This window comes from Lutjanus erythropterus, chromosome 18, assembly GCF_056507025.1.
Source record: "Lutjanus erythropterus isolate fLutEry1 chromosome 18, fLutEry1.hap2, whole genome shotgun sequence".
NCBI classification, from domain to species: domain Eukaryota; kingdom Metazoa; phylum Chordata; class Actinopteri; order Lutjaniformes; family Lutjanidae; genus Lutjanus; species Lutjanus erythropterus.
Window position 1 is genome coordinate 37,377,185 of NC_139334.1, and position 26,829 is coordinate 37,404,013.

At 40.5% G+C, this 26,829-nt stretch overlaps 2 protein-coding genes and 1 pseudogene across 6 annotated transcripts in view; 2 read left to right on the plus strand and 1 right to left on the minus strand.

Annotated features, from left to right (window-relative positions):
- Positions 1-107: 107 nt before the first annotated feature.
- Positions 108-14,122, plus strand: LOC146311418 (cyclin-K-like). 2 transcript variants are annotated; one of them, XM_084742700.1, is made up of 10 exons: positions 108-434; positions 3,399-3,480; positions 4,061-4,192; positions 6,631-6,736; positions 10,014-10,071; positions 10,543-10,712; positions 10,807-10,979; positions 11,078-11,108; positions 11,220-11,285; positions 12,856-14,122. In XM_084742700.1, exons 2-10 carry the CDS (start codon positions 3,448-3,450, stop codon positions 13,299-13,301), a joined length of 1,215 nt encoding a protein of 404 aa, XP_084598826.1. In that variant the 5' UTR covers positions 108-434; positions 3,399-3,447; the 3' UTR covers positions 13,302-14,122. The 2 variants fall into 2 exon arrangements, with proteins under 2 accessions (XP_084598826.1, XP_084598825.1); XM_084742699.1 differs by lacking the exon at positions 11,220-11,285 and having other exon boundaries at positions 300-434.
- A 2,002-nt stretch (positions 14,123-16,124) lies between these two features.
- LOC146311419 (general transcription factor II-I repeat domain-containing protein 2-like) lies at positions 16,125-18,824 on the plus strand (annotated as a pseudogene).
- Positions 18,825-21,560: 2,736 nt separating this feature from the next.
- LOC146311420 (coiled-coil domain-containing protein 85C-A-like) overlaps positions 21,561-26,829 on the minus strand; it is a 51,820-nt gene continuing 46,551 nt past the window's right edge. For 2 of the 4 annotated variants that reach the window (XM_084743285.1, XM_084743284.1), the window contains exons 4-6: positions 26,432-26,524; positions 25,246-25,344; positions 21,561-22,524 (exon numbers count right to left, since the gene is read on the minus strand). In XM_084743285.1, the coding sequence (XP_084599411.1) occupies positions 22,435-22,524; positions 25,246-25,344; positions 26,432-26,524 (282 nt within the window). In that variant the 3' untranslated portion in view covers positions 21,561-22,434. Of the gene's footprint in view, positions 22,525-23,184; positions 23,276-25,245; positions 25,345-26,431; positions 26,525-26,829 lie in introns of all 4 variants that reach the window. The other 2 variants (XR_014772336.1, XM_084743286.1) reach the window with 2 other exon arrangements.

Below are 26,829 nucleotides of genomic sequence, written 5' to 3' on the forward strand. Positions count from 1 at the left end.
TAGATATTTCTCTTGTGTTAAAGGCCGTCCGTGCTGTGTGGGAGCGGCACTAGGCAGATTGAACACACAGTGACACGGTTTGGAGTACCTTAACTGTTCGTCTAGAACAGCAGCATCTCTGACTGGAACAGTCGCTCGCAGGTTAAATGCCGCTTTCTTCATCACAGCGGAACAAGGACATTCACCTCCAGCCTCCAGTCCTGCTGCTGGTGGGACAAACAACACCTGTCCACCCTGGACCTCATCAAACCCCTCTTACTGTGGGACAAGAAGGAACCGGCCGCCCTGGACCTCATCAAACCATGCTGGTACTGGGACAAAAAGGACCTGGCCCACACTCCATCCCAGTCAGAGGGACTGGACCCTGCCACTGAGGCCCGGTACCGCAGAGAGGGGGCCCGCTTCATCTTTGATGTGGGCACACGGCTCGGCCTGTATCCTTTTGTGGGAAACGTATGGCTAACCCACAAAGAACCTTGTAGCTATAGCATCTGTATGATTGATACTTAAATCCATAACCACCACCTTACACTGTGAGTAAGAGTGCTTGGATGGTTCATGTGTGTGGCTGCTGGATATTTTGTGCACATGGAGCCTTCAGTACCTACAGAAGAAGAAATTAACTCAAAGAATCAAATAATAAATCATTTGGGAAAACGGGACGAGGCAGTAACGTGTATTCAAGTTAAATATTGCAGCTTCCAATCATGAGCTGTAAATGCCTCATTTAAATTCTGACCAGAGACAAAAAGTATTAGGATAATCTTCCTATAAAGCCTACTAAATCCACTGATTTGTCCAGACATGTCCAAACATGTGAAAACATTCCACCTGCTTTCATTGGTTTTATTTCCTTTAATCAGGAAAATGATGTAGAACATTTTAGACTACTGAATTGTAAGAATATAATTAAGATACTACTAAATGTCTTCTATAGTATAATTGTTTGGCGACCCAAATTTCATGTGACCCACCTGTAGGTCCCAACCCAGTGTTTGGGAATGACTGAGCTAGACAGTGTTATATGTATAAACCATCATGACCCAATTCACAGCAGGTCTTCTCAATAAATCTTGGGAAGAGTTCATTTGTGCATAAATGAATGTTCCTGTCCATTTTTACTGCCACTTTCACATCATCTTATATTATTTGACACATGCATGGACATGTTAAATACTTTTGAGAAATTAATTGAGAATTGAGAAATAAATGAGTTTAGACTGAGTTGCCAGGACATCTCATTGTTTTTTCTCTCATCGAGAAAACAAACCTTTAAGAAAAAGAGACAACTCAAAATTTCAAGGCAACTCACTGAATAGATATTTGAGCTTTGAATCAAATTCAAACTCTTAAGCTTTGAAATTAACTTAAAAAAGTTTTGCCATCCTATAATCTTTAGTTGATATAATTTGTTTTTCTTCTTTAGATAAACTTGAATTATTTTCCCAAAAAAATGTATGTCAGAAATTGTTCACAGTGAGCTGTGAACCTGGTTTTTCATTATTTGGGTGTTGAAATGAAATGGTTTTAAATGAAAATCTTCAAATATTTAACCTTTCTTTATTTTCACTTTGAGTTTATTAAGTATTTTTTTAATGTAAGAGTTTGAATTGGACTGAAAACTCAAAAATATTTCAAAGTAAGTTACATTGAAATTTTGAGTTTGCAAACTTTTTTTTCATCTTACAGTGATGGATATTTTCACCAACTTAATAAATGAGACAAAATAAGATGTCCTGCAGATATAAATCTTAAATTTTTAGAATTTCTTTCAGTATTTTCTTTGATTGGTGACCCTAATAAAATCTTCTGTGCCACAGAATAACAGAATAGTAGTATAAACTACATTAAGAAATGTAAACTGTATGTGCTTATCATACTTTATGTCATTATATGCAGCTAGTACTGATCAGCATGTGGTCTATTTGCCAGCATGTTAAAACTCATGTTTTGATTTCCAAAGAAACAGTGGGCCTCATGCAAGAACCACTCGTACAAACAGATTTAAGTGATGCATATGAGTGATTTAAGAGAACTTGTCGCATTCACCAGTTTTCTCGTATTTTGAATTTTCTTTCAGATGCAAACACAGTTTACGACGTCCATACCTGTAACAGAATCATGTGCAGTCAGTGTGCTGGTATCCAAACCAAAGCATTTCACTAATGACTGTATATTTCTTTAGTTTGAAGACATTTTGACTTTGAAAACTGAATTATAAATTACTCCTCATAATTATGTTGACATTCAGTTTGACTGAATTTCAAATTATAATATAATTATAAATTTACATATAAGGCTTCTCATCCTTTATTCAATGATGTATTATAACCTGCTGTCAGGTGTATTGGTCATATATCTGTACATGAAGGTTCATGACGTGTCTGTCCTCATTTATTCTGTCCTCTGTCTCCGTGATGGAAACTTCAACTTTACTTCCTCCTGCTGCTGTAGTCATGATTACTGTGTTTTTACTGTGTTTTTTTTCTTAAATAATTTTCATATTGAGACATGCCCTCTTTTTTCAGTGACAGTCTGACCCTCTGGTAACAGGCATTAACAGTATTCACTTTTCCCGTTTCTTTGCTTCAGCAGCTCTTTTAGTTCCACTGCTGACGCTGTTAAAATGACAGATTTTCCTTTATAGATCTCTGAAAGCAGGACGTCAAACTCCAAACTTGTAAAGTTCTTCTTTTTTCTCTTTGATGCCATTTTCATGCATGAACACTTCCTGGCATGTGGAGCAGGAAGTGCAGCCATATATGGTGTTATTGGGGCATTAATTATGCTAATTTACAAGTCCTGCGCATGTGCACTCAAATACGCACAGATGGATCATTTACAGGGTTTTTTGAATTTTTGAACATTTGTTGAATCTGACGTGGTGTGTTCGTACAAGCCCTTTGTACACAAAAAAGTAAGAGAAATTTAAGATAAGAATACAAAAATATTCGTGCATTAGGCCCAATATCTCTAATTAAAGTAATATTTTAACATATGACTCATTGAAATGCTAATCTCTAAGACTTTGACTTAACAAAAACAGGAGTCAAAATACTCAAAAAATGTTTTTTTGAGGGTGTCAGATCACCAAAGCTTTTTTTCTCCAACTTCTTCTGGACCAGCAGGCTCACGTCACTCAATATCTATAAATCTGACTGGCTTACAAGAAATGCTGTATTTGACTTAACAAACAGTTTCATTTGAGGTAACATAACACAGCAAAAAGTGCTGCTTGATTCAGAAACTGCATGTGAGCTTTGACTGAAGAGTTGTGGTGCTTGCAGACTGTAATAATAAAGCATTAATCACTCACACTGTAGCAGGCTAACATGCTGTAGAGGAGTTTGAGGCTGTTGATGTCCCTCTGTCAGTTTTCTTAACCTCTGTGGGTTCAGACACTATGACACACTGGCTACTGGAATCGTTTACTTTCACCGCTTCTACATGTTTCACTCCTTTAAGCAGTTTCCCAGATATGTAAGTATGGAGGTCTTTATCCACATGAGTGCACAATGGTCCAGAACCCAAAGGGGGTCCTTAGAGTTACTGAGGGGCCTCCAAATTATCCCTCAATAAATTCCTTTTTAAAATACATATATGTTAAAAAATGTGAGAACATATTACCATGGATTCAACATATTGGTAGCAAAATTAATTGACAATGCTATCGATGCAATTATGTGATTGGCCAATTGGCCACATAGTGTACAAACACTCTTGTAAGCCACAATGGCTCATAACTTCACGAGGAGGAACCAGCACCCTCTGTGAAAGTGCAGAGGGTGATGCTAACAGTGTAAAATGTGTACTGTAGTGCGGGGTCCCCGTGCCATCTCACTATCAGCTAAGCTGACAGACATTGATGACCCCCTGCATTAGGACAAATAAGCGAATCAGAGCTACATACACTACGTCAAATGATTTCTCTAATCTGTTTCATGTTTATCAGTCTTCCTTAGCACCATTTATACATCTGTCAAATGGTGCAGCAACAGCAGACTTTCTGGTAGAATCTGAAGAGATTCGTTTTGTTCTAACCTGGTGCCTGTGTTTGTAGGTCACAGGAGGATGCTGCCTGTTCCTTGCGGGCAAAGTGGAGGAAACTCCAAAGAAGTGCAAAGACATCATCAAGACAGCTCGCAGCCTGCTCAATGACATTCAGTTTGCACAGTTTGGAGATGATCCCAAGGTCTGTAGCAAGAAATCCTTTGACCACAACATGAATAGGACTGTCTTGTCGGAAGTACTGGTGTGGCAAACTGAAACAGAAAAGTCAGAGAATAATGCATACATATGCTTACCTGAAATTTGTGTATCAACCGATATTAAGTAACCATCGATGCCAGTGTGGTAAATATTTATTCAGTGTGCCTGATGTGCAACGCACAAAGGCACACTATATATAATCCGCCATACTTATTCCTCTTTTTTATTATTTTTCATCCTCTTGATATTCAGTGTGTATGTAGTCCCGCATCGCTGGGAGCATGTATGCAAAAAGCACATCAGGACGTGCAGAAAATTCGGGACAAGTGTGCTATGACTTTTGTTAACAATTTGCTAAACTGTTTCCACAAAAATTGCAAAAAAACAAACAAGAACTTTCCCATTCAAAGAAAATTGACAAGGCTGATTGTGAATGGCTTAATCGAATGTCTAGCTCCAAGTCTAATATTCATGGCTGCCTACTGACATTTTTAATGTCAGCCATATTGTTCTTCTGTCCTGCTTACTCACACACCTTCTCATACACACACACACACACTCACACACAAACTGTTCTTTCTATCTGTAGGGGGACTTTTACTGACATACACTCTCATCTATATATATACAAACACGCATGATGGCGCATGCACATACAGAGACACACACACTCACAAACATACACACAATGATAGAGCTATTGCTAATTGTACTTACTTAGTAGTGGCATTATGGTGGGGATACTAGTTGGCAGCGAGCATCAGGCGCACTCAAAATTTGGTGCGAACCTTTCTTGTTAATGACACTGTCCATGGTGCTGGAAAACTTAAATTGGAGCAATTTGGTCATTTACTGCCTGCAGGACTGTTGACAAGTTTGGAATCACTTGTTATATTGCTGTTACTACTTTCCTTTAATAATTTAATGTAGATAAAGCAGTATAATTCATACACCAAATGTATATTAACTTGTATATTAACTATTGAAAAAGTTTTTGCCTCAAAAAAGTAACAATTAAATGATTGAAAGTTGTTTAATCCCAGTAGTGTTGCATGACTACAAGAATACTGTTTATAACCCAAATACCAGTCCAGAAAAGTGTAAGTGACCAGAGATCATTGTTGAATCACAACGGTGTAATCAGGCTTTAATTATTTTGAGAACCTATTTTTCTTTAGTCCTCTGCAGTCTACTCAGTTGTGAGACGGAATAGATTTAAACTGTGATTTGTTGAGGCTGATTTATAGTTGTACACAGGCTGTACGCAGAACTTGATGCCGTAGCTTACTCAAGTGGCCTACACAAAACAACAAGCATTTTATTTGCTTAAATGGTAATAAATGAAACCAGTAAAGCTATCCTCACATGTAGCAGCTCATCACTGATGCTGCTGTTGACACTTTTCATGAAGCAAACAACCCTGCACAAGACTTCTGTTGACAGCAAAACTCCACAAACAAACACAACATAAAAGGAAAAAAAACTTGTTCTCAATATTCAAGGGTACACTGACAAATAAGAGATAGAAAGTGGAGCACATGAACAAGTTATTGGGAAGTCTCTTCTCTTTTTCTGTTTTGTTTATTGAGCATTGGCAGGACCATTTGTAATCATGAAGTCAATAATTTAAGGATAATTCATTTACTCTGTTGGCTGCTTCTTCTAAAGATATTGTGGTTCATTAATCTACAAATGTTTCTAAAGGTTTCTTTAGGTTAAATTCTTTGTGAAAACAGGCAACCCTTCAGATGGAAGATCTGTATTGATGATCTTCTTACCTTAGCAGTGCTTTAGAAAAATTTGCGTTTCTGCAGACAGACAAACAATTAGCAGACTGTAACTTCATCTATCTATGACAGTGTTTCCCACCTTTTTTCTGGGGACCCACTTTTTAAAATGACAAAATATTGTGACCAGATTCAGAATAGGCCTTCATAAATCTTTGGAAGAAAATGAAATGAAGATTCTTGACCATGTTTACTATATTTCCACATCACTGTTAAATACTGTATAGTCAAGTAATCTGTCAATTATTTTCTCGATTAATTGATTATTAGTTGTTTGGTCCATGCACTCCACTCCACCTGCACTCCATATTGATCAGTGTTTCCCAAAGTCAAAGATGACATCTTTAAATGTCTTGTTTTGTCTACAACTCAAAGATATTCAGTCAACTGTCAGAGAGGAGCATGAATCCAGAAAATATACTTTATGAAAGGTGAACTGCAGATATAAGTCTTACATTTGCATAATTTCTTCAATAATCTTTTATTTATTTGGCGACCCAGATAAAAGCTCCTGTAGCCACCTGTAGTCAACCCATTGTTTGGGAATGACTGATCTATGGGTATCTAAAGGGTGCATCCAGTATCTGTAGTCTGACACTGTCACTGTTTACTAGAAGAATCCTTTTCCTAACAGGAGGAGGTGATGGTGTTGGAGCGCATCCTGTTGCAGACCATCAAGTTTGACCTGCAGGTGGAGCACCCCTACCAGTTCCTGCTCTGCTATGCCAAGCAACTCAAAGGTATCTCTGTCTGTGTCCAAAAATATTCTGTGGCAAATTCATTGTTGACGCACAATATTTTAATCTGAGACAGATGGTGAGTAAATAAATCAGGGTTCTTAAGGTTCTTGGAAATCCTTGAAAATGCTCGAATTTCAATGTAGTATTTTCAAGGTTTGGAACTGCTTGACATTGTAATCACATTACTTTCATAATAATATATTACTATCTGACTGAATAGTTTGCTTTTTAGATGAAGAAATTAAAAAAAAGTCAGAGCCTAACTGCTCTTGCGTTTCACACACAACAAAGAAGACTGTTTGAGCCCTGCTTGCCATTCTTAATGTGTCACATACAGTAGTGTGACCTGTCAGTCTTTATTGATGTGTCCCCTCTGATGGAACAGTGAGTGGCAGGCTAAGAGACAACAGCAGGCTGGGAAGTTGCTGTTTTAATGAGCGTTGGTTTGGAAACTAAAAAAAAAAAAAGGAAAGGGTTTGATTGGAACAATTTGTCCACTAATTGCTTGGCTGTTTTTTTTATATCAGCTCAGCCAAGTCTACTTACAGATCGGGGTGGCTGTTTAGCTCAGTTGGTAGAATGTCCGCCCCATGTATGGAGGCTGTCAGTCCTCTGCAGTGGCTGCTGGTTCAACTCCTGCCTATGGCCCTTTGCTGCATGTCATCCCCTCTCTCTACACCCCCCTTTCCTGTCTACTCTTCAGCTATCCTATCAAATAAAGGCAAGAAAACCAAAATACATAACTTAAAAAAAAGTCTACTTACAGATGGGTGACAGGTTTTGAAACATGGAACTTTGTAGTGCCTTTCTTTATTTTTTCACCTTTCTATCACGAAACATAATTTTTATTTATAGCACAAAAACAACTGATTTAATGTTATGAAGAAATGATATAAGGACTTAACATTTTGAGCATATAGAACATATAACATGTACAGTACTGTGCAAAAGTTTTAGGCAAGTGTGAAGAAATGCTGTAAGAATGCTTTCAGAAATATAAGATATAATTGTTTATTTTTATCAATTTACAAAATGCTAAGTGAGTGAACAGAAGAAAAATCTAAATCAAATCAATATTTGGTGTGACCACCCTTTTCCTTCAAAACAGCATCAGTTCTTCTTGGTGCACTTGCACAAAGTCAGGCATTTTGTAGGATCATAGTCAGGTGTTTGATTAACCACTTATACCAAACAGTTGTTAATGATCATCAATTTCATATGTAGGTTGAAACACAGTCATTAACTGAAACAGAAACAGCTGTGTAGGAGGCTTAAAACTGGGTGAGGAACAGACAAACTCTGCTACCAAGGTGAGGTTGTAGAAGACCGTTTCATATCACAGGTCAGACACTATGAGAAGACTGAGCACAGTAACAAGACACAAGGTAGTTCTACTGCATCAGCAAGGTCTGTCCCAGGCAAAGATTTCACAGCAGACTGGGGTTTCAAGATGTGCTGTTCAAGCTCTTCTGAAGAAGCACAAAGCACAGGCAATGTTGAGGACTATAGACACAGTGGTCAGCCAAGGAAACTTGCGTGCAGCAGATGAAAGACACATTATGCTTACTTCACTTCAAAATCGGAAGATGTCCAGCATTGCCAGAAGTAGCAGAAACCAGGAGGACCCAGGTACTCCCATCTACTGTTTGGAAAAGTCTGGCCTGAAGTGGCCTACATGGAAGAATTGTGGCCAAAAAGCCATAACGAGGCCAAGTGACTCAGCTATGCATGAAACAAAGGAACTGGGGTGCAAAAAATGGCAGCAGGTGCTCTGGACTGATGAGTCAAACTCTGAAATATTTGTCTGTAGCAGAAGGCAGTTTGTTCGCCGAAGGGCTGGAGAGCGGTACAATAATGAGTGTCTGCAGGCAACAGTGAAACATGGTGGAGGTTCCTTGCAAGTTTGGGGATGCATTTCTGCAAATGGAGTTGGGCATTTGGTCAAGATTAATGGTGTCCTCGATGCTGAGACATACAGGCAGATACTTATCCATCATGCAATACCATCAGGGTGGTGTCTGATAGGCCCCAAATTTATTCTGCAGCAGGACAACGACCCCAAACATGCAGCCAATGTCATCAAGAACTATCTTCAGTGTAAAGAAGAACAAGGAGTCCTGGAAGTGATGGACCCCCACTTAACATCAAGTCTGTCTGGGATTACATGAAGAGAGAGATGGATTTGAGGCAGCCTACATCCACAGGAGATCTGTGGTTAGTTCTCCAAGATGTTTGGAACAACCTACCTGCCGAGTTCCTTCAAAAACTGTGTGTAAGTGTACCTAGAAGAATTGATGCTGTTTTGAAGGCAAAGGGTGGTCGCACCAAATATTGATTTAGATTTTTCTTCTGTTCACTCACTCAATAAACAACTGCATTTTATATTTTTGAAAGCATTCTTACTTTACAGCATTTCTTCACACCTGCCTAAAACTTTTGCACAGTACTGTATAAGTATGTCACTGACCACAGCTGAAAGGTGCTGGAAAATACTGCTTGAAAAGTGCTTGAATTTGACTTTGGAAAAGGAGTAGGACCCTGATAAATATACATGAGACCTTGAATTGTGCTGGGATTAAAGGGATAGTTCACCCAAAACTGAAAATGTAATCATTATCTCCTCACTCTCATGCTGCTTGAAGGTCAGGTTTAGTTTTTTAGCCCACAAAACACTGCTGAAGTTTCACAAGAAAACAGCAGTGCAGAATCTCCCAAACAATGGAAGTGAATGGTGACGAGTTTTCAAATGAAAAGGAAAAAAAAAAAACAATAAAAACATAAAATGCCTCCATACTGCTCATCTGGTGTAATCCAAGTTTCCTGAAGCCCCAACATGACAAGTTGACTTTAAAAAAAAAGTTATTTCCAGAACGTTTTTAGAATCTAGATTTCATCTGAATCTTCATTATAGAGCCTTAGCTTGGAGCAGCGTTGACATGCACAGGCACACTGTCTGAACTGTGTGCGTGTAGTGTGACGATGTGCAAACGGCTTGTCAGGATTTTAGGAGACTTGGATTTTGCCAGATAAGCAGTATGAAGGCATTTTGTTTGTGTTTTTTTGTTTGTTTTTTTCCAGTTGTCTGTGTTTTGCAGACCATTCGACCTTCAGTCGGCATGAGGGTGAGTAGATAATGACTGAATTTTCAGTTTTGGGTGAACTATGCCTTAACTACTGAGCCTACATTTGTGTCAGGATCCCCCCAATTACATTTTATAGAAACATTAGTTCAGAACAAAGAATGCGGAGCTGATGGAGAAACTACTTTGATTTTCAGGTGACAAGAACAAGGTGCAGAAGCTGGTTCAGATGGCCTGGACCTTTGTGAATGACAGGTGAGCTTCAAAGGTGGGGGTCATTTATTCATAGTTTCAGTGTATCGATGTAGTGATGGGCGATACCAAACTTCAATACAGAAAATAATTTTTTTAAATAATTTAACAAAAATGTTAAATATGTCATTTTTAGAGGAAAAACACATACACATCCTGGAAACTAATGACAAATTTATTACAAAAGCAAATATGAGCAGTAATTAAACTGCTATTAAGTGTGTCATTGGTATCCACAGTCATGTGACACGTAAATAAACACCAGAGCTGTTCATTGGCACAAACATTAATTGGAAGAGATGCAGCCACCCTCATTTTGTGTTTGTATAAATGAAGTTTTTAAAGTAACTGACACCAAATCAGTAGCTTGGGAGAAATGATGCATCGATTGTGCAGAATTCACCTGCCCGTCCCCGTTTTGTTTTTAGATGTTAGCTAATTTAGAATAATACCATGCCTTGTGCTCCTGCTTAGCCTGTGCACCATGGTGGCCCTGCAGTGGGAGCCACAGATCATAGCGGTGGCTGTCATGTATCTGGCTGGACGTCTCTGTAAGTTCGACATCCAGGAATGGACCTCTAAGCAGTCGTCCCGGCGCTGGTGGGAGCAGTTTGTCCATGATGTGCCTGTGGAGGTGTTGGAAGGTAATGATAATACTGCCACACTAGTCATAGTTGATTTAGTATATAAACTATTCTAACTGTTTTCTTTGCTGCTCCTTCTCTCTCCATCACAAAGACATCTGCCACCAGATCCTGGACTTGTATTCTCAGGCTAAGCAGCAGATGCCTGATGGCGCAATAGGGACTGGGGAAAATCCCCCAACTCCTTCCATCCTGTCCCCTTCAGCCCCACCACCGACAAAGAAGGCCTCCCCTCAGAACAGCCCTAGACCACACAGACCAGCCCAGGTGAGAGGACTGTGTACATGTCCACCTGTACGAGCTTGTTTGATCCCATCTCGTGCCTTCAATTGATACCAGTTGTCTTTTTTTTTCTTTTTTTTTAGCCCTCTCCCAAAGATGACAACAAGGCTGCTAGTAAGTAAAAATCTCATTCGAAAGACTCATTCATTAATGTAGACTCGTTCATTAATTTTACGTAGTGTCTTTTTATCAGTGCTCCCTTTGTCTTGTGTTTTTGTTTTCCAGAGCTCACAGAACCCCCTCCACCTCCTCCTCCACCACCTCCTCCTCCTCCAGTCTCCATAAACCCAGGTCAGTCTTTTCTGTACTTGACTCCATCAGTTGTCCTCACACTGTTACTAAACTACCTTCAAACTGAAATTGAGTGAATAAAGAGATGGAATGCCAATATTCTATTTACTTTTCAAATATTTCATTGATAAAATAGCATGAAATAGCTCATTAACTTATAAAACATGACAACAACTCTAAATGCTTCACCTTTTCAGACTGACATGGATCACAGTCTGTGGGCAAATGACATCATTCACCAAGAGTATACATTAGCTGCCACACAGTGTGGCTAACTTTAGCAGTGCTAGCAGCAACCTGCTTCGCTTGCAGGTTAATGTCTGTCTGTGCTGAATGTGGTCACATTTTGCTCCAGTCAAGTGGTTTTCTATCAGTTTATTCTGTTGCAGCCTACATTCAACCGTATTTCCATTGTCTCTATTAAAACACTGCATTGGTTGCACAAGTTGTCATGCATGTCTTTCAGGGGCCATGGGGGGTATACCTGCTGGGTGAGAGTGGCTGCTGTCTGATGGGGCCACAGCCCCAACTAGTGGCGGGCAGCTGAATAACAACTTGGAGACAACAGTGAACTGGCATTGTGCTGAATAATATTTTGATAAATAGCGAGGGTGGTGACATTTAATTGTGTAGTCCCCTAATTGCGCACATCCCTAATAGACACTGAAATAATTTCACCAAGTTTTATAATGAAAACCTCTGTGATTTGAAATGGCATTCATTTGTCAAGGTGTTCATTGATGCAAAATAAATCTTGGTTATGTCTGTGTCTGGGAAACTTTTGCTGACTTTGGTTGATACTGGACGCTAGTGACATGAGTTTTGTCAAAGAATGGTAATGAAACGGTGATGAAAATAATAAAAATTTGAAATAATACTAATTGGCAGGAATTTTATCTCAGTTTATCATGAAACCTGATTATGCCACTATTCTTTTGATAACATTTCCATTTTTTCACACTAATGAAATGAGCAGTTTGATTTCTATTCCACAACATCTGTTAAAGGCATAATATGCAGCATTTTACTTAAATAATAATAAAGACTCACATTAACATAATCCCTTCAATCATCACTTCTGACTCATTGTCAGTGTGTGGTGTCTGCTGGCTGGATTGGCAGTGGATCATCTCTGGCAGCAGCAACAGAGCTGAAGCCTGATGCAGCTACATCCACTAGATATAAGGTGTCAGATAAGAAATGAATGCCAGCCATGTTTATCTAAATTTCTTAATAATAAAGGCAGTATTTCACATGCCAGGAAAAATTGCCAAGTCAACTCACAGCCTTTGCAACAATGCCCTTCTTTTTCAAGACAAAATGCAAGCCCCCAGAACATGGATCATTCATTTTTAGGGTGAAAACTTGGTTTAAAGTTAGTGTGTGATTGCGCAGCAGATTATCTCAAGTCTAAAATCATTCTTGTATTTTCAGACATGCTGATCTCTAACCTCCACTGTCTCACTGTAGCACTTTGGTTCCTTCTTGTTTTTCTTCTTACTGGAGCGTCACAGGGAACGTCTCTCCACACTGTGGATAAACATTTTCTGCACTTTCTTTTCTCCCACAGAACACAAACCCCCTTCCTCCTACCCACCAGCCCCAGATCTCCCTTCTAAACCACCCCCACCACCTTTACCCCACTGCCCACCTCCACCACCTCCTCTGCCCAAGGACCTTCCCAGCTCTAGCTCCCTGGTGTCCAGCGAAGGCTACCAGAAGCTGCAGTCCATGATGAAGACAGAAGGCTCCTGTTACACCACTGTACCCCCAGCCTGCACCCCACTGGGCTACCACCACCACTACCCCACAGGCACTGCTTCGTACCACACGCCCCCTCTCTCAGCCTATAGCTACCTGCTTGCACCTCCACCTCCCTCAGTCATGGGCCTGGCACCTAGTTTGGGTGGTGGGTACCCACAACCATCAACTGGTGGACACAATCAGTTACCCCCGCCACTGCCCCCTGGGATGCCCCCAGTCAGTGGGCTTAGTCGGGGTACATGGATGAGATGAGTAGCAAGAAGCCAGCACAAAATTCAGAAATGTTCAGGTGAAAGCTTTTTAAATAGTTCCAACTGATGTCAGATCACTGCATGTACAGTACGAAACTTTAATGGGTCTGACCATTTTCACCTTTGAACAGAAAGGAAGAAACTTCAGTGTTCACAGGTCTTCAGAAAGTCTTACCTAATGATGTGGAACAAATAATGAAAATGCAGCTACTTTGTGCCAATTTCTGCACTTGTTCCAATTCTGAAAACATGTACTTTACACAAATCTGAAAAGTTGATAGAAGTTTTACTTGACAAAAGAGACAAGGTGTTTGTTGAATGACTGTCTTTTTGTACAATATACTGTCATACTTTCCACAGTATTCACATATATTGTATTATCTATGTGGGAAACTTTTGTGTTATGTCCTATTTAAGTATTGATGGGAAGACTGTTTCGTTGTTTTGCCCTGTGGGTGCATTGGACCCTCTCATGTCATTTGATTTATAATGAGACATTTTTAGGTGTGTAGGCACATGAAGTTTCATACTGTATTAATTGGGTTATTAAAGAAAACACAGCAGAGTAAAAGGCAGCTTTTTCTCTATTTTTACATTGTTCAGGCTGTTATGTTTTTTCATTAGACAGAAACAGAAACATGTTTCCTTTGTTCACTTTCATTTAACTGGTTTCAGATGGCATTTTAAATATGTCTGTTTTTATTTGCAAAATAAGCCCTTTCAGGAACTTTGGCTGGTGCCAACCAAAGTCAGTCCCCTCGAAATGCTTTGGATGTTTACTTTTTTTTACTGTCAGAATGTAATAAACCACCAAGAATAAAAGTGTGAGTGGTCAAATTATTTCAATAATAATAAAATAATAAGATCTATGGGGATCTGTATCTGTATCCAAAATATGGAAGAAAAGGAAAATAAATATTCATATGTTTTCATTAGTGTATGATCACCTGAAAACGGAAAATAGAATCGTGTTTTTTTTATCGACAGAGGAAGCGGGTCATCTTCCGCAGAGGCTGTCATTTTGAACTGCCATATTTGTACAGTAGTATTGTGTCATTTGTAAATGTTTTGTTTGAAGAACAGAACCTTTAGGTGAATACACTGATATGGGTCACTTAGTGAAACATGTTCAGCTGAGCTTTCAGTCAGTCACAAGCAAACGTGCAGGGAATGACTCACTGCACTAAGATGAGTTCTGTCATTATAGTAGGCTCTTATCACACTGTTTTAAATGCTCATTTTGCTCATCAGTTTGGTTTTAATCACTTATTTGATTCTACAAAAAGCAACTTTCATGACATGATTGACAGCTAAGTTCTTAGACAGCTGGCAGTGATTTTCCTTTCACATGCTTACTCTTCCATGGAGGTACTGAGTGTGCCATGTGTTTGCCACTTATGTTTTTTTCAATGCTGTTTATAAGATTATCGTTTTAATATTTATTTATTCATTTTATTTCAGAGAGAGGAAGCAGATCTCTCCATGAAGGCAAGGGGCCTCTATCCATCATATCTCGAGAACCGCTCCTCTGATCTACTCCAGGTTTGACAAGTGTGACACTGGGGACCCAAGTAAATGCAGTGTTGAATTTCTTTTGCTTCTGCAGATGCTTGATAATGAGCTGATCATTTGTGGTATGGACAGACCACAAAAACCTCTCCTACATCCATACAGCTAAACAATTGAACTCCCAACAAGCCAGGTGGGCTCTGTATTTTGGCAGATTCACCTTCACCTTAATTATCCCCCAGGTACCCGTAACATCAAGCCTGATGCTCTGTCTCACCAGTTCTCTGCAGAAGAGATTAGTTCTGACCCTGAATCCATCCTGCCACCCACCTCCGTCGCAGCAGTCACCTGGGAGATTGAATCGCTGGTCAGACAGACCCAGAGCCAACAGGCAGACCCAGGTAATGGCCCCACTAATCATCTGTTTGTCCCCGACTCTGTCCACTCTCAGGTCCTCCAGTGGGCCCACTCCTCCCAACTCACCTGTCATCCTGGACTTAACCGGACTCTGGCCTTATGTTGGCAGTTTTGGTGGCCAACCATGGAGGCTGATACTCATTCATTCGTCTCTGCCTGTCCCGTGTGTGCCCAGAGTAAGACATCCACCAAACCCAGTTCTGGTCTCCTGCATCCCTTATCAGTACCAAGTTGCCATGGTCATATTGTCATATTGCTGTGGATTTCGTGATAGGTATTCCCCCACTCTAACAGTAAAACTGCCATTCTTACCATCAGGCCGTTTTTCTAAATCAGCTCACTCTCTCGCCTTACCCAAACTTCCCTCAACAAACATACCGTTCAAAAAAAGAAAAAACATGCACACCTATAAGTTGATTATCCTGCATATGCCATGGTCATCTGCCAACAATGTGGCATAAAAACATTCACATTGGTGAAAGTTTTGCACTTCAAAAGTTATGAAGCAAGAGCTTACTGTTGTCATGACAGGGACTAATTTTATTCCCTTTTACAACCAAGCAGGTAGTCACAGTATAAATTACACAAAGGTTCTGCCTCCTTCACAATAATTTGTTTCAAAGTATTAAAATTAACCTTGATTTTGAGTCAACACAGTCTCACAGAATGTTTGCTGTGATGGTTATTGTGCAGAGACGACTGACAGGTTACCAGGCAATGACAAAATTGCTGAGCCATGTTGCCAAGCTGTATGTAATTGAGTAGCAGTTCTACTTCATTGCTAAATGGATTCAGCTAAACAGCAACACACCAAACAGGTGCTCATTCATTGGTGAGTTAGTTTGATTACCATTTACATTGGTTCATTTTTATTTCAATTAACCTATAGCAGTCTGAACAACAGTGGTATGTCTGATATGCCAGGAAACTGTTGCAGTTTTTAAAGAGTACAACATCAGCCGTCACTTTGCAACGAAGCATGCTAACTATCCTAGCCAGCAGTCGGCGCAAGAGCGGGAGACTACTGCAGAGAGGTTGCTGGCGAATTTACAGACTCAGCAAATTTTTTTTCACTGACAAACCGTGATTCAAGAGTCCAATACCAAGGCAAGTTTTTTGCTGGCATTCAAACTGGCAACGGCTAGCAAGCCTTTCTCAGAAGGCGAGTTTTTGAAAGACCGCATGATGGACACAGCAGGTCTCTTATGTCCGGAGAGCAAAGGCAAGTTTGAAAAGATCAGTTTATCACAAAGGACAGTGACTCGCCGTGTGGAACTGATTGATGAAAATATTGCCAGTGAGTTAAACAAAAAGGCAGAGTCCTTTACATTATATTCATTAGCACTGGATGAAAGTAGCGACATAAAAGACACTGCCCAGCTCCTAATTTTTATCCGGGGGATTAACAAAGGTTTTGAGATAATGGAGGAGTTTTTCACCATGGAGTCCCTGAAAGGAAAGACACGGGGAGAGGACGTGTATGACAGGGTGTCTGCTGTCATCGAGAGAATGAAGCTACCTTGGAGTAAACCTGTCAATATCACCACGGATGGATCGCCAAATTTAACTGGAAAAAACATCGGGCTGCTGAAAAGAATCCAGGATAAAGTGAAAGAGGGAAACCCTGACCAGGATGTTGTTTTCCTTCACTGCATTATTCATCAGGAATCTCTGTATAAGTCTATACTGCAGCTTAATCATGTGGTGAATCCAGTGGTAAAACTTATGAACTTTATATGAGCAAGGGGACTACAGCACAGTTCATTGCGTTCCTAGAGGAAACCGATGCAGATCACCAGGACTTGCTTAACCACTAAGTTTAAGTTTGGGAAAAGTTTTTCAAAGAGTGTGGGAGCTCAAAGAGGAGATTTGCACGTTTTTTGGAGTTAGTGGGGAAATCCGACGAACTTCCTGAGTTGAGTGACAAGAACTGGCTTTGTGACTTTGCATTTGCTGTGGACATATTTTCCCACATGAATGAGCTGAACGTGAAGCTACAGGGAAAAGATCAGTTTGTGCACGACATGTACACAAATGTGAGAGCCTTCAAAACCAAGCTGACTTTATTCTCCAGACAAATTTCAACAAATCTTTCTCTCATTTTCCCACACTAGCCACGCAGAAAGAGGCCACCCGAAACACAAAGAAGTACAGCAAATCACTGGATGACCTGCACAGAGAATTCTGCCGTCGGTTCTCTGATTTTGAAAGAATCGATAAGTCACTTCAGCTGGTGTCCTGTCCCCTGTCACAGGACCCTGAAACAGCACCACAGGACCTGCAATTGGAACTGATCGATCTTCAGTCTGACTCCACCTTAAGGAAGAAGTTTAACTCTCTTAAACTGAATGACTTTTATGCTTCACTCAACAAAGCCACATTTCCAAACCTCCGGAGAATGGCACAGAAGATGCTGGTGTTCTTTGGCTCGACCTACTTGTGTGAACAGACATTCAGCGTCATGAACAAAAACAAATCCTGTCACAGATCCAAGTTAACTGACCAGCACCTCAGATCTATCCTGAGAATCGCCACAACAAAACTAACCCCAGACTTTGATGCACTGGCAAAAATGGGAGACCAGCAGCACTGTTCCCACTGAATTGTACGTGAGTAAATCTACTGTTATTAAATAAATGCAGTTGTAAAATAATTTTTACAATAAGCCTTGCATATGTATGCTTTGCTGCCTGTTAAAGGCCAAAACCTTTTATATAATGGTTTTACATGTCATTTACATTAGTACAAATAAACACTCCATCCATCTGCTCCTCAACTGGCCTGCCTGTCAAATTTTAGAACTCTGTCTGGCCCACCAGCCAAAAAGTTTGCCCACCCCTGCTATAGCAGATATCAAAATAGTCAATATTAACAATTTACAAGAGGTCTAGCCTCCAACCATCAAAAATAAAGTCGGCTACATTTATATTTTCTTGCCATGAAGCCATAAATGAGCCTATTATTAACAATTAACAGTTCTTAACAGGCTTCAACCATTGAAAATTTAACTTGATGTTTCCATTAATGGAGCAATTTGTCAGTGAGACAGGCAAGTCTGGCTTGCTGGACTGATGATGGGCATCATTGCTTGTTGCAGCTGGGCAAGACAAGATCTGGCTCCATGTCTGCCTCCCCAATACGGTTGAAACTCAGTATGATTTTTCAACCTGGGCTCTATTTCCACGTGTATGTGTGTGTGATTAATGGGGACACCTCATTTTGAAGTTTGTCTGGTACTGAGGGAGACTGATGCAGCCAAGAAATGAGCTGTAACATGATTTTGGGGGGCAAATGCGCTTCATCTAAGTTTATCCACTTTAAGTGCTTGTTTTTGCCACTGACAGACTCAGATTGACAGTGTAAATCTCTGGCAATAGCATGAAAAGCACCTCTCCTACACTTCACTTGTTCCAGGCTGTGTATAACCAAATCTCATTTAATGCAAAGCGTTGCAGGATACTACGTGTTGCAAAAAGACAACAGAGGAGATGTGAGTGTGAGCGATCAGGAGCAGAGTGAGTTAAGTCAGAGCACTGAAACATAATTTAGTGTTATTAAATCAATAAAAGCTCTGCAAAATTGTAAATAAAAATGAACTGGAAACAAAAATTAGATGAACTCTTGACTGACAAAGCGGCAGGGGCACTTAGATTTACCAGTCTGACTTACTATGAGATGGGAAACAGGCCAAGCAAACTGTTGGAATTCCAGTTTTGCAAAACACAATCAAGTCGGATTGTCCCAAATATTAAGCATCCAATTACAAATTCAGTGTTCAAACACAAGAAATGTTTGCTGTAGTGTTACATATATGCCACTTGGAGGCAGTCTACTCAAATATAAACTAAAGTATATGTAGCTTTTACATTCACTTTCACACCTCCACAAACATCCTGCATTGCAGACATTTCCACATCATGTCTAACTCAGTATGGCTGAACTCTCCTGCTGCTCTGTCTGTAGTTGTTGTTAATCATTTATGAAATGAATCACATTCTAGTGATCATCAGTCATTCTAAGGTGAACTCAGTATATAGATATGAAATATAAAAAATGAACTAAAATGCCTAGCAAACATTTAGCACCACTGTTGTTTTATCAGTAATGTAATTCTGTAATTCAGAACCAGTTTGTGTTAAACATATTGAGCCATAAGCCAAACAATGAAGCTCCAACTTTTCACACATTCTGCATTAAATGCCACAAATCCACTGACAACACACATTGACAATGAATATGTACTTCATTTTTATTTCAAAATCATCTAAAAGTGGCATTTTCATTTTTTCATATTATCATGTAGTCCTAAAATACATTTTCAGCTATATTCATTTAGTTAAAAAATATAAAGGCATGCTACTCCATGGTAACCTATGGGGGGGAAGTATTTATTACAGCACTGGTCTTTCTCTAAAATATGCTGTCATAGAGGAATATTTCATCACTAGGTCTAATGACAAAATAAGCTGTGTATTTGAATTTAAGAAAATATTTTGCTTTTTAAGATACTGTTAACTTTGTGCTCTTCACAAATAAAAAAAAGTCAGCAGTTTGGTGTACGAGGGAGGAACAATTCTCAAGAAAGGTCACTTTGCACTCTAATGATTCTATTGACTGATGTATTTTCTCTGGACCTGATAAAAAAAAATGAATATATAACAGAAATAGCTTCAATAGAAATATCCTGACATAAAACATTGTTTTGTATGAATTTACAGTAGACAGATTAAAGTTTTGATGTTGAGCTCTGCCTAAGTCATTGACTCAATCAAAGGAAATATCAAAGCAGAGAAAAAACTCTCAGCTTTGTCTTTTTCATCAGAAACAGAGGCTCCTGACACGGCTGACTGCTGACTGTGGACACACCATTGTTGGAGCACACACCTTTAAAGGGTTAGTTCACCCAAAAATGAAAATCCAGTCATTGTCTTTGGATGTTGTAGGGCTGTCTTGCTTGACACGCCTCTGCAATGTCGCGTGGCAGTTGGGGACAGTGCCTCTGGACTGGCAGACCAGGTGGTGGTCCCTCTATTTAAGAAGGGGGACCGGAGGGTGTGCTCCAACTATAGGGGGATCACACTCCTCAGCCTCCCTGGTAAAGTCTATTCCAGGGTACTAGAGAGGAGAATTCGGCCGATAGTCGAACCTCAGATCCAGGAGGAACAATGCGGTTTTCGTCCTGGTCGTGGAACACTGGACCAGCTCTATACCCTCCGCAGGGTGCTTGAGGGTTCATGGGAGTTTGTCCAACCAGTCCACATATGTTTTGTGGACTTGGAGAAGGCATTCGACCATGTCCCTCGTGGCATTCTGTGGGAGGTGCTTCGGGAGTATGGAGTTCGGGGCCCTCTGCTAAGGGCTGTACGGTCTCTGTATGACCGGAGCAGGAGCTTGGTTTGCATTGCCGGCAGTAAGTCAGACCTGTTCCTGGTGCATGTTGGACTCAGGCAGGGCTGCCCTTTGTCACCGGTTCTGTTCATTATTTTTATGGACAGAATTTCTAGGCGCAGCCAGGGGCCAGAGGGAGTCCGGTTCGGGGACCACAGGATTTCATCTCTGCTTTTTTCAGATGATGTTGTTCTGTTGGCTCCTTCGAACCAAGACCTTCAGCTTGTACTGGGGCGGTTTGCAGCCGAGTGCGAAGTGGCTGGGATGAGAATCAGCACCTCCAAGTCCGAGGCCATGGTTCTCGACCGGAAAAAGGTAGCTTGTTCCCTCCGGATCGGAGGAGAGTCCCTGCCTCAAGTGAAGGAGTTTAAGTATCTTGGGGTCTTGTTTACGATTGAGGGGAGGATGGAGCACGAGATTGACAGATGGACTGGTGCGGCGGCAGCAGTAATGCAGTCTTTGTGCCGGTCTGTTGTGGGAAAGAATCTACGTTCCTACCCTCACCTATGGTCATGAACTTTGGGTCATGACTGAAAGAACAAGATCTCGGATACAAGCAGCTGAAATGAGTTTCCTCTGCAGGGTGGCGGGGCGCTCCCTTAGGGATAGGGTGAGGAGCTCTGTCACCCGGGAGGAGCTCGGAGTAGAGACGCTGCTCCTCCACGTCGAGAGGAGTCAGCTGAGGTGGCTTGGGCATCTATATAGGATGCCTCCTGGGCGCCTCCCTGGGGAGGTGTTCCGGGCATGCCCCACTGGGAGGAGGCCCCGGGGAAGACCCAGGACACGCTGGAGTGACTATGTCACTCAGCTGGCCTGGGAACGCCTTGGGCTCCCTCCGGAACACCTGGAGGAAGTGTCCAGGGAGAGGGAAGTCTGGGTGTCCCTGCTCAGACTGCTGCCCCCGCGACCCAGCCCCGGATAAGCGAAAGATAATGGATGGATGGAGTCATTGTCTACTCACCCTCATGCTGATTGATGGTTGGGTTTATTTTTTTAGCCCACAAAACACTGCTGGAGTTTCACAGGAAAACAGTGTTGCACAATCTCCCAAAACAATGGAAGTGAATGGTGACCAGTTTTCAACCAAAAAAAAAAACAAAAAAAAAGATAAAATACCTTCACACCGCCCGTCAGGTGTAATCTATGTCTCCTAAACCCGACCTTCAATCAGAATGAAGTTGAGTAGATAATGACTGAATTTTCATTTTTGGGTGAACTATCCCTTTAAGACAATGCACTGCTGTCCTCTGTCCCCAAAGTGGCATAGCTGAGTGGAGAACTGATGCAGAAGTGTTGAGCTACAATTCTTCTAACAACCCCCTAAACATATTCAACTGAACAGAATATGGAAAGCCTCCAACATCTCTCTTCAAGCACAATATCAACACAAATGTATATTTACAAGTTGCATTCCTTAGGAGTGTGTGTAGTAACAGATATTAGGGCCTATAGTGAGTGTTTCTGCTTGTGTTTGTTTGATCACATTAAGCCGGGGTGACTGCTGCTTGTGTTGGAGCTCCAGGCTTCAGTCATTCTCACATGTGGATTTTCCATTTCCACACCCAAATCCAGCCGTTAAATACTTCCATACAGTCTGAGTCTGTGACCCAGATTATTGCCTGTTGTGTGTCTGTTTGTACCAGAGCTGTGACTGCCAGAGTCCTCCAGTGTTGGCATGTCAGTACATCCATTATCACTCAGTTTAGTTCAGGCTGGGGAGGCTGCAGTGTGACAGCCACAGAGAGCTGACATTGTGCTGAAAAGCGTCCAATCCAAACTAGTTGTGTAAGTTTACCACTATAGACCACTGGTGGTTCCATCTATAAAGGCCCTTTAAACTGGTTCCCTGAAAGCTGCTGTCGGACGGAAGGCTTAGAGTTGGCTGCATCACCCAGCTTCCTCCAAACCACCTGAGAGGAAGAAAGAGTGCAGTGTCAGACAACAACATCAGAGGAAAACAAAGTGTCAGAATCCTCAGAAAGTCTGCTGATATTCTATGTTGCATGCCAGATTAGTCTTAAAACTTTAAGTTTATTTGTCCTCTCTTGTCAATGTGAAGATAAATGTGAGACGAAAACGACATGAAAATGTGTGTGTGTGTGTGTGTGTGAGAGAGAGAGAGAGAGAGAGAGAGAGAGAGAGAGAGAGAGAGAGAGAGAGAGAGAGAGAGAGAGAAAGAGAAAGAGAAAAAGAGAGAGAGAGAGGTCAGGGTGTCTGTGTTATGATTAGTCTTTTATTTCTCACTTCATTAGGGTAGAATGCACTAGACCATCACAAGTGGAGACCCCAAGGCCACAACATACACACACACACACACACACACACACACACACACACACACACATTTTATAATGTTTTGCAGATGATAATTGTATCATTTTATATTACTCTATATCTATATTCATATCAACTGCCAATTTATCAAGCATAAATACAGTATTAATAATAAAAAATGAAAACTACTTCTAATTCTGTGGGAAAACTTTGTTCAGATCCAGAGAACTTCATTCTAATATCTTGTTGAAGGGATAGTTAACGCAAAAATGAAAATTCAGTCATTATCTACTCACCCTCATGCTGATTGAAGGGTGGGTTTAGTTCTATAGTCCACAAAACACTGCTGGAGTTTCACAGGAAAACAGCATTGCAGAATCTCCCAAACTACAGAAGTGAATGGTGACCAGTTTTCACACAAAACAAAACAAAACAAAACAACAAGAAAATAACAACATAATAGCCTCCACAGTGCTCGTAGAGTGTAAGTCAAGTCTCTTCAAGCCCCAACAGTTTCACAGGAAAACAGTGTTGTAGAATCTCCCAAACAATGGAAGTGAATGGTGACCAGTTTTCAAATGGGGGGGAAAAAAAAACAACTGGAGAAAACATAAAATGCCTCCATACTGCTCATCTTGTGTAATCCAGAGGGGTGTACTACGAAGCGAGATTAATGGGTTAGCAAGCTATGTTGAGTCTAAAGCCAGGATTTTCAGTGTCACAAAGGTGGCTCTCTTTTAACCTGGCTAGATCACCATGGTAACTTATGCTAAACTCATAACCTGGTCGGGAGCAGGTTATGTTCAGAGTTTATGATTAAATCGTCTGTAAAACGCGCCGTTCTTTAACTAATTATTGTCCTAACAAGGTTGTTTATGAGTGATATAACTTTTAAACTGAGGGAGGAGGTTAACAATGAAAAGTTGTTGAGCTGTATGTTCGTAATATCACCGAACAAATCCATATAATGTAAAAATGTAACAGCAGCACAAACGGTATACATCGCGCTGTCATGATGGTAACCTTCGTTTGGTGATGCAGAGTCATTTTCCCCGTTTGCTCCAGATCATATTAACACTTTAAATTTTCATTGTATATAATCCACACAGTAAAATAATGATGAAGCAACTACAGACACTTTGAATACTTCTTACTGTTATCTGTTTTGTCTTTGTGATATTGCAGCTCAGATCACTGATTAGAAAATTCATCATCATTTATCACGGACAATCTTTAATCATTTACACTCATTTTACGTTGGTTTGGTCAAAAACTTAAGTGATCTCCACGTCTCTGTCATCATAGGACAGTGTCAGACAGACTTCATCATGTTTAAATCTGCTGTATGGAGTTTTATTGTTTAATGTGCAGTTTTCATGTTAGAATAAACAGCAGCATTAAGACCACATTTAGTCCAGCAGTCATTTTCTGACATCATTCTTCTTCTCCTGCTTTATTTGCAACAGCAATGTTGCTTTTTGCCATAATGTATTTTGTATATTTTCCACAGCTCATAATTATAACAACTTGATGATTTTGACTTAAGTGGCTCGCGATCGCTTCATTTCATGCGGAAGAAGAGTCAAATGATGCAACAAACGCCCCTTTTATGTGAGCGCGCACAGAGTCTGAAGACGAAAGCCTGGATTAACAAAATGAGTTGATAACCACCATCGTGATACCCGTTATCTCTGACTGAGGTTTTAGGATTTGTCGATCCAGATCATGCAAAGAACGCCTGGCTGTGTTGAGCTTGCTTCGTAGTATACCCCTCAAGTCTCCTAAAGCCCCAACACACCAAATTGACTTGAAAGGCGTCATTTCCACCAGCCAGAATCTTTGCTGTACATCCTTAGCTTGGAGTCACTTTCACGTGTGCATGCACACTGGCTGAACTGAGTGTGTGTGGTGTGATGGTGTGTACACACAAGTGACTGGCATGTCAGGACTTTAGGAGCTTTGGATTACACCAGAAGAGCAGTATGGAGGCATTTTATTTATTTATTTATTTTTTCAATTGTTTTTTCCCTCTTTGTAAACTGGTCACCATTCACTTCTATTGTTTGGGAGATTCTGCAATGCTGTTTTCCTGTGAAACTCCAGCAGCCTTTTGTGGACTGAATTTTCAGGTTAACTATCCTTTTAAATTACAAATTTTCTAAAGGTCTCAACAACATCAGGCTGAGATTTTGGAAAAGTGATATGTGATTATAGTATTTCCATTTGCTTTAATAGTACAGCCGCAAACAAACATCTTAGGTTTGAATATTTCATTAAATATAATTATACTTCATCTACTGATTTATAGATTGTTATTTTATTCTGACAGAGAGAAAGAAAGAAAGGAATAAACCTACGTTGCACATCTCTCTGACGATGGCCTTCTCTTTCTCACTAAGATCTTCATCATATTCCTGTGAACTCTGCCTGTCTAGCTTCTCATGGACCTCCAGCACCTACACACACAAATACACACATATTCACAGAGCAAAACAATATTATAATGACCAACACAAATATATGTCAGTATATTCACAAGCTCAGGCTTCTCAATAAAGCCTTTATGCTGTGCCGTTTGCATATACTGTTGCATCAGTCCTCTCTAAGCATCTCAATCAAAACTGCAATTAAACCCAGAATGGACTATGTTAACTGACTGAGGAGGAAGAATAATAATTTTATGTCAATGACAGCAGAAAACAATTGAAGCGATGTTTATTTACCCATAATTAGCCTCAGCATATACCTGGTTTTCTTTTGCACAAGTACATATTTTTCCTCTAGCCTGCAGCACCATTAATCCATCCATGTTTTGGTGTGAACTGCTGAGGTCTGGAGATATCTGCTGTAGAGATTCTGCTTTTTCTCAACCTTATTGTGAGCAGTTTCATGTGAGAGCTACATTCTTTCTATGGTAGTATTAAAATAGTTCCTACATGAAAAGGCTCATCACACCAGTGAAAAAAGACACTGCCATTGAGTTCTTAAAATTTTTCTTTTCGTCACAAGAGAAGCCAGTATCTACCAAACTCTGCAACTCACACCAAAACTAGCCATTTCCAAACTTACAAATGCCATGACCCAATATGAAAATTGAAAATCCTCTGAGGCCCACCCAAGCCTTTAAACACAACTCATGAGACAAATTGTACCAATGACAAGATTTGAGGTACTTTCAGGTGTTAATGTGACAAGTCACCAAATACAGTTAAATTAGGTCAGATAAATGAAGAAAAACAGCTACTTTAAATACCATGGATGTGATTAATTCGTTGTGATTATTATTTTAATACCATGTATTTTGTACAAAGTTGAAACTTAAAATGTTATTTTCAATGTATTTTTCATGATCTCTTAAGGCCCACCTGCAGGGCCTTCATGGCCCACCAGTGGGCCACCACCCATACTTTGGAAATCACTGATCTAGATGCATAAATAGCACTGCAGGTAAGGTACGTAGTTTTGATTTTAATTTAACTGTCCCTTTAACTAGCAAACTCTACATGCGCTTAGACTGTTCCCACAGGCTGGCTTTTGGCCTACCTTCATTGCGTGGACTACAGCTTCTGGTTTCTGCCCTTGGGGGAGGTAGAGCCCTGTTGGGGAGGGTTCATTGCTAGGGGTTTGAGCAGCACCCTGGGGAAGCAGGTAGCACCCTCTGATCACAATCATTGTAAACAACAAGTGACCAGACAGCAAAAAATGTAGAGGTATACAGCAGAAATAGCCAGCAGTGACAGAAAAGAAAAAAAAAGAGAAAAGTAACTCTGGAGAAAAGAAGAAGAGGAGCAGCCAGCAGCACTCCTGAGGTGGTGTGTGAGCGTTCCCATGGCGACAGGAGGCGCAGTAGACCTGCTGTGTTTACAGTAAAATAGGAGAGGATAACTCAGACTTATCAATAGGTGAGGTAGGATGTCCTGCATCTGCTACAGGGAGAGACA

Coding starts and splice junctions, on each gene's coding strand:
- LOC146311418 (XM_084742700.1), top strand. CDS start 3,448: ATGTTTCACTCCTTTAAGCAGTTTCCCAGATAT. Junction 6,737..10,013: donor CTATGCCAAGCAACTCAAAG/GTATCTCTGTCT, acceptor TTTGATTTTCAG/GTGACAAGAACAAGGTGCAG. Junction 11,109..11,219: donor AGATGACAACAAGGCTGCTA/GTAAGTAAAAAT, acceptor TTTGTTTTCCAG/AGCTCACAGAACCCCCTCCA.